This window comes from Zonotrichia leucophrys, chromosome 7 (assembly GCF_028769735.1).
Source record: "Zonotrichia leucophrys gambelii isolate GWCS_2022_RI chromosome 7, RI_Zleu_2.0, whole genome shotgun sequence".
NCBI lineage: Eukaryota > Metazoa > Chordata > Aves > Passeriformes > Passerellidae > Zonotrichia > Zonotrichia leucophrys.
In genome coordinates, this window is record NC_088177.1 from 37,006,378 (window position 1) to 37,017,011 (window position 10,634).

Consider the following 10,634-nt stretch of genomic DNA (forward strand, 5'->3'; position numbering starts at 1 on the left):
TAAGGCATCATCATCTCTATCCTTCTAAAGTTGCTGTTTCGACAAGGATTCCTCTGCACTGAGCACATCACTGGCTGACCCTGAGATCCCAACAAAAGGCTGCTGAATCCCTGCAGAATTGACTCTTCTGGGAGTTTGTGGCATGAAGAGGCACTGGAAGTCAAAGGAGCCCAGGCTGCTGGATGCAACACTGTGATTAGAAGCACAAAACCTCCCAGCTCCTCAAAAAAAACCCCTTTTTTCTCCCTTTTCCACGATGCAAAAAAAACCAGACCCATTACGTGGATCTGGTTGGGTTTTCTCTGCTCTTACCATGGGATATGGATTAAAATGTAGGTAGGAACTTGTGGTTTGATGGGAAAAAGAGTAAAGTAAGGACACTTTCCCCACACAGAAATGCCACAGAGACCCCAGGCGTGCGTGTGTGTGTGTGTGTGTGTGTGTGTGTGTGTGTGTGACACAGATCAGTAACAGAGGTTACACATTTGCCAACAGCTACAGGATATATTGTATTTGCTCCAGCAACACCCACACACGTTTAGCAGCCTCTCCCCAAGGAGATAAGACACTGAATCACTGCACCCTAAATCTGGAGGAGAAAAAACAATCCACAGGAGCAGGGAATTATGTGCACTCCACGAAGGAAAAAGAGGCAGGAATGGCACCTGGCTCTGTCAGGGCACTCATTTACCAAGTCACACTGTCCCCAAAAGCAGCCAGCTGCCCCTTAACTGTTTTCATGGAGTAAAAATTGTTTAATGGGGTCAGGGATGGGAAGGCTGTGGATCAGATCCAGGCGGGATTTGCCAAGGATTCTCCGCACTGCTATGCGGCACAGGGACAAGAGGCTCCGGGCGCGGCCTGCAAGGAAAAACACAGGGAAGCATTACTGGGGAAACAGGGAGGGAGAGCAGCAACACAGAGGCAGGGAGGGAGAGCTGAGTGAGCACAAATCCTGCCCTGTGAGGAGGTCAAACCTCCTGGGTTTGGAGCAATTTCCAACTGCATGGGCAGGCTGGAAGGGCTGGAGACCACGGAGGCCATCACAGCAAAACCTGAGGGAGCAGCTGGAGCTGTGCCAGGGGGGTTTAGGTTGGATTTTAGGAAAAGGTTCTGCCCCCAGAGGGAGCTTGGCACTGATCAGGCTCTCCAGGGAATGGGCACAGCCCCAATAGCTCCAGGAGGGTTTGGACAACGCTCTCAGGGTGGGATTGTTGGGGGGTCTGTGCAGGGCCAGCGGTTGGGCTGGATGATCCCTGTGGATCCCTTCCAACTCCACCGTTCTATCTGGATCATTTTAAAATTATGTCAACAGCACTGACGGCCAGCTCAGGCCTCATCCCAACTTTCTTCTGAGGGCTTCCTTTGAGTCCATGGAGAGCTCTTTCAGCACAGCAATGGTATGAATCAACATGCTCCTGAATCAACATGGTGGTGCCCATGTTGATTCAGGAACTGGACCTCCATGGCATCACTCCATTATCCCATATGCTCCACCTGAGGAGCCCCATTTGCCTCCTAAACACAGGCCTAATGGAACTCCAGCTTGTGTGAGCCTCCCTCCTCAGAATCCCAGACAGGCTAGAAAACCAGGCCCATGCAAAGCTGAGTAACCTGGGGATGTAAATTGTATCCCACAGCCTGAATCCCTTTGAAATTTCTCTGGAGTTCAAGAGGGAAACCCCACTTGCACCCCTGGTGTCAAGCTGTGGCCTTCACCAGGTGGCTTTCCAAGGTGCTGCACTTCATCTCCATCTGAGCTTCCTCCTGCCCCTTTTTACCACTGTTTGTGGCTTTCCTTCCCAACCAGTCTGTCCAGATCAAACTCCCTCCTGGATCCAGAGCCCAAGGTCACACAGGAACACCTGGGACACACCTGTGTGGCTCTGGAGAGCTGGTGATCCACAGCTCCAAAACCCAGCCCAGATAGGAAAAGGCAATGCAAGAGAACTGGGAGGCAGAGTAACAGAGGTTGGGCTGCTGGAGGACTCAAGAAGGGAAAATAAGGAAAAAAGGTACAAAATGCAACAGGGGAAAAGGAGGGAGAGGAGAAGTCATTAATGCTTTGTTTGTCAGGTTGTTAGACCCCACTGAAGTGGGGGAAGTGAGGACTTGAAGTGAGGACACCAACACAACTCAAACAACCCCTCCAAAGCGCTCTCCCACACCCACACCACCGCTCTGGGAGCCCCAACCCCACTCACCCCTCGCCTCTTTGAACACCTCCAGCGCCTCGGCGTTCACCTTGACCCTGCCCGTGGCCTCGAGCCCCAGGGCCTCCACCTTGACGAGGTTGAGATCGGCGCCGAAGTCGACGAGCAGGCGCACGAAGGCGGGCTCGCAGCCGTGCCGCAGCACGGCGTCCAGCACGCACACGGGCGAGCCCCGCGAGAAGCCCTGCACGTTGATGGGCCCGCAGCAGTTGAAATCGGGGTCGGCTCCCGCCTGGAGCAGCAGGCGGAAGCAGGGCAGGTTGTGGTAGGCAGCGCTGATGTACAGGGGACACACCACCAGCGTGGTCAGCGGCCGCAGCGCCTGCCCCGGCCCGCGCGACGCCGGCTGGTGGTTCACGTCCACGTCGGCGCCGTACCTGCGCCAGGGAGAGAAGGTTGGGAATGGCACGGGATGAGGCTGAAGGACACGGAGAGAGAACCTCTGGAACCTGCCCATCCCTTTTGGAAAGGGACCTGGGGGTGCTGGTTGACAGCTGGTTGAATATGAACCAGCAATGTGCTGTGATGGTGGTCACAGGGGTCTTAGGATGAGGGAAGAGATGAGGATCTGACTCCATGTTTCAGAAGGCTTGATTTATTATTTTATGATATATATTACATTAAAACTACACTAAAAGAATAAAAAAAAGGTTCTCAGAAGGCTAGCTAGCTAAGAATAGAAAAAAAAAGAATGATAACAAAAGGCAGCTGTCTCGGACTCTTGAGACAGCTGGGCCTTGATTGGCCATTAATTATAAACATCCAAGATGGGCTAATCAAAAATCTAACCGTTGCATTCCATACCAGCAGATAACCATTGTTTACATTTTGTCCCTGAGTCCTCTCAGCTTCTCAGGAACAAAAAATCCTAAGGGAAGGATTTTACATGAAAAAATGTGTCCTGGCCAAGAAGGCCAACAGCTCCTTGCCCTCCTGGTGGATTGTCTGGGATTGCATGGCCAGGTTTTGGTGGTGGGAGGGTACAGGGATGGTATTTTCAGAAGCTTCCTGTCGCAGACATCTTTTATGAAAAATGCTTTCCTTAGGATCTTTCCTCCTGAGAAGCTGAGAGGCCTCAGGAAGAAAATGTAAACATTGATTATCTGCTGCTGTGGAATGCAACAGGTGCATCTGTGATTGGCCCATGTTGGTTTGTTTTTAATTAATGTCCAATCACAGCCAGCTGACTCAGACAGACAGCCGAGCCACAAACCTTTGTTATCATTCTTTCTATTCTATTCTTAGCTAGCCTTCTGAGGATAACCTTTCTTCTATTCTTTTAGTAGAGTTTTAATGTAATATATATCATAAAATTTTAAATCAAGCCTTCTGAAACATGGAGTCAGATCCTCATCTCTTCCCTCAACCTGAGACCCCTGTGAGCACCGTCACAGCTTCCCCCTTGAGAAGGAGGGAAGGTGGTTTTGAAGATTGATTCCATTTCTCATTACCCTGCTCTGACTTTGTGTGGCCAGCAGGAGCAGGGAGGTCATTCCTCCCCTGTACTCAGCACTGGTGAGGGCACACCTCGAGGGCTGTGTCCAGTTCTGGCCCCTCAGTTTGGGAAGGATGTCGAGATGCTTGAGCACATCCAGAGCAGGGCAACGAGGCTGGTGAGGGGCTGGGAACACAAACCCTGTGAGGAATGTTTGAAGGAGCTGGGGCTGTTTAGCCTGGAGAAGAGGAGGCTCAGAGGTGACCTCATTGCTCTCTACACCTTCCTGAAGGGAGGCTGCAGACAGGTGGGGTTGGTCTCTCCCACAGGGCAGCACTGACACAACCAGAGGATACAGCCTCAAGCTACGTCATGGAAGGGACAGGTTGGATATTAGGAAAAAATTTTTCACCCAAAGAATAATAAAGTGCTGGAATGCTCTTCCCAGGGAGGTGGTGGAATCACCATCTCTGGATGTGTTTTAAAAAAGACTGGACACGGCACTTGGTGCTATGGTCTGGTTGAAGTGTTAGGGCATAGGTTGGACTCGATGATCTTGGAGGTCTCTTCCAACCTCATTATTCTGAGATTCTGTGATCCCTACCCTCAGATGGGCCTGGCAGCACTTCTGCGTGGGGACAACAGTGTGATATGCCAGAAGCAAAGATGTTTCCCTCCCCACAGCCCAGGATTTGGAGAGAGGAGGAGCAGCAACATCCTCGCCCTCCTGGTGGATTGGGCTTGCATGGCCAGGTTTAGGTGGTGGGAAGGTACAGGGGTGATATTTTCAGAAGCTTCCCCCTTGAGAAGGAGGGACAGGGTGGGGGAAGGTGTTTTATAAGATTGATTCCACTTCTCATGACCCTGCTCTGTTTTTTGTTAGGGATAAATTAAACTGATACCCCTGAGTTGAGTCTGTTTTGCCCGTGACAGTATTTAGTGAGTGATCTCTCCCCTTCCTTATCTCCCCTACTTCTTATCTCTCCCATTCCTTATCTCGACCCAGGAACTTTTAGCTGTATTTTCTCTCCTCTTGTGCCTTGGCACCAGGGATGGCTCAGCCCCGAGCCAGCACCACGTAATGCTGGATGCTAATGAGCTGCCTGGGGAGCAGGGATGTTTCCAGATGACTCCACTGAAGAGGGAGGCTGAAATAACTTTCCCTACCAGGACAAAAACGGGCCAAAAAAGCAACACAGGCGCTCAATTCCAAACAGCAGGGAAACAGAAACAGGAACCTGCACTCCACAGCGAAATATCCGTGACAAACCCCTGCTCCCAAAGGAGCTGGAGGGGCTGGAATCTACTGGGGATTCCCTCAGACAGTAATTCCATGTACCTCTCATGCAGTTTTAAGAAGGAGGAAAACAGCACAATCCCTAAGGAGTAGCTGGTTTTAATCCAAAGCACTGTCTGTTCTACCCACAGAGGGAGAAAAGGTTCCTTCACCCACCAGTTTCTCTCCCCAAATTGCAAACTGAGCACTCAGAGAACCAGGTTTTTCCTAGATATTCCTTTCAGGAGCTCACATAAAACTAAGGAAAATACCTGGGGACAAATCCTACCTCAAAGCAGGCACGGTTCTTGCTGAAACCAGCGGGGACTGCTCCCCATCTGACAAATATTTCCCCAAATCCTGCAGTTCTGAGCATGGCAAGAGTCTCATTCCAGCTAAGCACAGCCAGAACAAGGGCTGAGAGACTCCTCTAAGAGCTGCAAATGGCACAAAGCGTATTTTCCCCTTTAAAATCAGATTACACAAGCATTTGGACAGTTATCTGTGCTGCTCTGGGACTTCCACAGGGCTGTTTAAAGGCTGCTGCCTCCTGAGCAGACAGCAGATCTCCCTCCATTCCATTCCTTCCTTCCCCCATTATTGCCATCAAAATTCTCAGTGGAAGGCCTCAATTCAAAGCAAACCCCCAAATTCTGCTTTTAGCAGGGTCAGGCATGCATCTGAAGGATGGGGGTGATTTGGCAGCTTTCTTTTCCCCAGTTTTAGCCTGGCAAAAGGACCTCTCATCCTTGCTACCCTCAGTTCCGCTGCAGGCAGCAGTGGATCCCACCACAGCATGATCCCAAATTATCAGGAATGCCATTTATACACCCTGGCATCAGAACCCTAAATATTTCCAGCAATATGGATCCCCATTCCATAGCCACGTGTGGATTTACTGTTCATGGATGGGATTTCACCTCTTGCTTGCTTCAGCACTTGCAGGAATGCTCAGGGATCCCAACAGGATTTTCAAACCAGGTGATGTTTACACACCTGCAGCACACCTGACTGGGTTCAGGCTCTCTCAAAATATTCCCTCCTATCTCAGGAAAAGTGTCTTCCTCGTTGCATTCTCCCTCCCATATCCTGTAGATCTAACATTTTGAAAATCCCTGTAACATAAAGGCTGCATTTTTCACTAAGTAACTCTGCACAGATCTCTGAAACCCCTACTCTGAGATATTTGAAATTTTGGGCAATCTGACAATTTGGTATTAGCTTAGCAGCCTTGGGAGAGACATTGCCTAATAAAAAGAGGTTGGAAAAACTCCAGTTAATTTTTAATCCTGAAAGTTGTCCAAAATCTTGCTTTTAATATTGCTGGTGAGCTATCCCAAGGAGCAGACACATAAATCAAGGCACCAGCTCTCCCTGTGCTGCTGAAATACCATTTGCTACATTTCACCCTGCCTGGGTGGAGAGAGCAGGGGAGATTTTTGGGAATGCAGCGAGTTGAACCCTGTATCAACAAGCCTGTGCTGATGGGAACACCCTCCTCTCAGCTTGTTGGGAAAGGAGCAAGGAGGGGGGGATTATCTCCCCTTCTTCCTCCAAGCTGTATTTGAATGAAAATTCAAAAAAGGAAGAAAATCCCCAAGGCTTTTGAATATTTTCCTATTTAAATCCCTTTGTTATTTTCTAGCATTTGAGGTCGTCAAAGGGATTCCTTCAATTTTCTTCTCTTTCACTACTTCTCCCTACAACCTACATTTTTCCCATTATGATTCCTTATTATTTGGCATCCATGGCCCACATAGCTGTCCAGAACAATCCCTTGGATAGAAATCTCCAAATTTAAAAAGAAGGAATAAACCAGGGCACGCCACGGAAGGAGCAATTCAAGTTCCCACAGCCTCCTGCTACAACTTGAGCCCTGCTGGTGCTGCCTGAGGGAAAATCCAGCACTCACAGAAGTTTTTTGGGGAATCCACCTCCCTTGTAACTCCAGTCAGGGGTGTGGTGGAAGTGGGGGGGGATTGCAAGGTTTGGATGTGACTGGATGGCAGGCTCAGAACTGGAGACTTGGATTGGAACAGGTGGGAACAGCTGTCGCAGACATCTTCTCATGAAAAATCCTTTCCTTAGGATTTTTTCCTCCTGAGAAGCTGAGAGGCCTCAGGAACAAAATGCAAACAATGGTTATCTGCTGCTGTGGAATGCAACAGGTGGATCTGTGATTGGCCCATGTTGGTTGTTTCTAATTAATGGCCAATCACAGTGAGCTGGCTCGGACAGAGAGTCTGGGACAGCTGCCTTTGTTATCATTCATTCCTTTCTATTCTTAGCTGGCCTTCTGATGAGAACCTTTTCTTCTATTCTTTTAGTATAGTTTTAATGCAATATATATCATAAAATAATAAATCAAGCCTTCTGAAATAAGGAGTCAGATCTCCCTCTCTTCCTTCAACATAAGACCCCTGTGACCACCGTCACAAACAGCCCATGACGGGAAATCCAAGGACATCCCTTTGGGCACCTCTCCTCTCCAGCCCAAGAGGCGTGGAGGCTGCAGAGATGGGAGCCCCGAAAAGGTGCAAGCTGTGGGAACAGGTGAGGAGGGAAGGCAATCCAAGGGATTCCAAGGGAGAGGCAGCCCCATCTCTGACCTGATGAGCTCCTGCAGGATGTCGGCGCGCCCCACCCGCGCCGCGTGGTACACCGGGGTGCTGCGGTGGTGCCGGCTCCCGTTGGGGTCAGCGCCGGCCTTCAGCAGGATCTTGGCACACTCCAGGTGCCCGTTGACCACGGCCACGTAGAGAGCTGTCTGCCCCTTGACGTCCACCAGGTCGATCTGGGCCCCCTTGCGCAGCAGGAAGTCGACGCAGGGCCCGTGGCCGGCGGTGGCGGCGATGCGCAGCGGCGTGCAGGGCAGCCAGCCGCAGCACCACACCGACTTCTCGTTGATCCGGCTGCCACGGAGGGGATAAAACACAGTCAGGGCAGCCCCATCCCCTCCAGGAGGGTGCCCTCTGGGAGCTTGGGCACTGCCCAGGCTCCCCAGGGAATGGGCACAGCCCCATGGCTGCCAGAGCTCTGGAAGCGCTTGAGCAGCGCTCTCAGGGATGCTCAGGGTGGGATTGTTGGGGGGTCTGTGCAGGGACAGGGGTTGGACTGGGTGATCCTGTGGGTCCCTTCCACTCAGGATATGATTCTCTGATCTCTGGCACTTTTAGCAGCTCCTCTCAATCACCTCACAGATGCTGCCTGGACAGGTGAAGCAGAGCAGTGCTTGGACAGTGAGCTTTAGTTGTGCCAGGGGCTGCACAAACCCCGCCTCAAAAATCACCTATTAAAAAAATCAAAACAGCCTCTCCCTTCTGTCCCTTTTTAGAGGGAGGTGTCCCAAACTGGTAGCCCAGAGAAGCTGTGCCAGCCCCATTCCTGGAAGTGTCCGAGCCCAGGCTGGACAGGGCTTGCAGCTACCTGGAAGGTGTCCCTGTCCCAGGTTAGCATCAGGATGAGCTTTCAGGTCCATATGTGCCTCCCAATTCAAAGACATCACTTCCCTGCTCACTCCATCACCTGTTGAATGGAGTTGTGGGCCCCACCCTCCTCTTCCTGTCAAACTCTGCTTTTTCCCCCCAAAAAACCCTCAGCCCAAGGGTCCCAAGAGCCCCAGCTGCCCAGGTAGCAGAGAGAAAGGCTGGCTCGTTCTCATTTTTTGCTGAAATAACACCTTCTATGTTTTTCTTTTTTTTTTTTTTTCTTTTTTTGAGGCTGGGAGACATTTAGCACTCTAAGCAGATTTCCCCATGATGCAGGAAAATTAATTAACCATCCCCACAGTCACAGGGTTAGCACTGGGCAGATTTTGTAACATGGGATGTTCCAGGTTTATAGTTGATTATAATCCCTTTTGTATGTTTTCCCCATTATCCGTAGGCTCCCGTCTTCCTGGTATCGCATTCCTATCCTGATCTGCAAAGAGTTCATGCACATCTGCCACAGCCTCACGAGCAGCTGTGAGATCTGCCTCCTGGGAAACCACGGGAATGATCTGGGGGAAAGGGGAGCATCCTCTCACCTTGATACCTCTCCCATAAAAACCCCCATCTCTGGAATTGGGGGTTTTTAGGCTGGACAGGGCTTGGAGCAACCTGGGACAGTGGAAGGTGTCCCTGCCCGTGGCAGAGGGTGGGATGAGATGAGCTTTAAGGTCCCTTCCTACCCAAACCATGCTATGAAAAAACTGGATGAGATGGGGGTCACCAAAAGCTGTGGGGACAGCGAGAGCATCCTAGGAATCACCTCTCCTCAAAATAAACAGGTGGGATGGGAGCCCCCAGAAGGTGCAGGGCGTGGGAACAGTGGCAAGAACACCCCGACATCTCTCACAAGAAAAAGGGCTGACATGGGAGACCCCAAAAGATGCAGGCTGTGGGAATAGTGGGGAGAACACCCCTGACATCCCTCACAAGAAAAAGGGCTGACATGGGAGCCCCCAAAAGCTGCAGGCTGTGGGAAGAACACCCCGATGCCTCTCAGAACAAAAAAGGCTGAGATGGGAGCCCCCAAAGGGTGCAGCTGTGAGGACGGCGAGCGCAGCATCCTCCCTGACACCTCTCCCACAGAAACCCCCATCCCTGGAAGTGTCCCAGGCCAGGCTGGACGGGGCTTGGCGCACCCTGGGAAGGGGGCAGGTGTCCCAGGGTGGCACTGGATGCTCTTTAAGGTGTGTGTGGCAGGCGTGCCCACCTCTGGAAGCTCTCGTCCTGCAGCAGGCTGCGCAGCGTGGGCAGGTCCCCCACGAAGGCCGCGTCGTGCAGCCGGGTGTCCTCGCAGTGCTCCAGCGGGTGGTCGCAGAACTGCTCCCGCAGCCACTCCTTCAGGTTGCGACCTGCGCTGGAGAGAGGCACACGGCGGGTCAGAAAGGGCTGGCAAAGCCCGGCGACCCCGCTGTCCCCCGGCACCCCCCTGCCCACGGTACCTGCCCGGGGCGGGCGCGTCCCCGCCCTCCGCCATCGCGCCCCGCCGGCCCCGCTCTCTCGCCCTGCCCCGGTCCCTCCCTCGGCTCCTCCTTCCCGGCCTCCCTGCCCGGCCTGATTGGCCCTGCTGGGCTGCCTGATCCCCTTAAGGTGGATCCTCCCCGCGGCCCCGCGGCCTCTCCTCCCTCAGCCGGCCCCATCCCGGCCCGGCCGCTGGTTCCCCTCAGGGCGCGGCGGATCCCGCCGAGATAGCGGGGTAGGGCCGGACAGCTTCCCGCAGCTTTTGTGGGCTCGTTTCTCCCCGTTTCTGGTCATTTCACCGATCTTATCTCGGTTTTCCCGCAGCGCAGCTTCCGGCATCTTCGCTTGGAAGGGATCCACAAGCATCCTGCGGTACAACCCTGCCCAGGACAGCCCAACAAGGCAGCCTCAGGGCCGTGCCCATTCCCTGGGGAGACTGGGCAGTGCCAGCATCCTCTGGAGAAAGAACCTTTTCCTGATCTCCAATTTAAACCTCCTCTAAGCTCCAGCCATTCCCTCAGGTGCTGTCCCAGTCACAGAGAGCAGAGATTGGAGCTGTCCCTCTGGAGGAAAATGCAGGCCATGCTGAGACCTCCTCCTCCTCCTCTCCAAGCTGAACAAGCCAAGTGCCCTCAGCTGTTCCTCACCCCTTCACCATCTTTGTGACATTTCTTTGAATACTCTCTAACAGCTTTATATCCTTATAATTGCTCTACAGGCGTTTAAAACACACCCTAGCCTTCTAAGTGCACATTTTTGAG

The 10,634-nt window shown here is 52.3% G+C and overlaps 1 protein-coding gene across 1 annotated transcript; it reads right to left on the reverse strand.

Annotated features, from left to right (window-relative positions):
• Positions 1–484: 484 nt before the first annotated feature.
• ASB1 (ankyrin repeat and SOCS box containing 1) lies at positions 485–9,908 on the reverse strand. The gene is made up of 5 exons (XM_064718529.1): positions 9,855–9,908; positions 9,623–9,769; positions 7,534–7,836; positions 2,205–2,590; positions 485–861 (listed from the first exon to the last, which is right to left on the reverse strand). The coding sequence occupies exons 1-5, from the start codon at positions 9,887–9,889 to the stop codon at positions 728–730; spliced, it is 1,005 nt and encodes a 334-aa protein (XP_064574599.1). The 5' UTR covers positions 9,890–9,908; the 3' UTR covers positions 485–727.
• Positions 9,909–10,634: the final 726 nt, after the last annotated feature.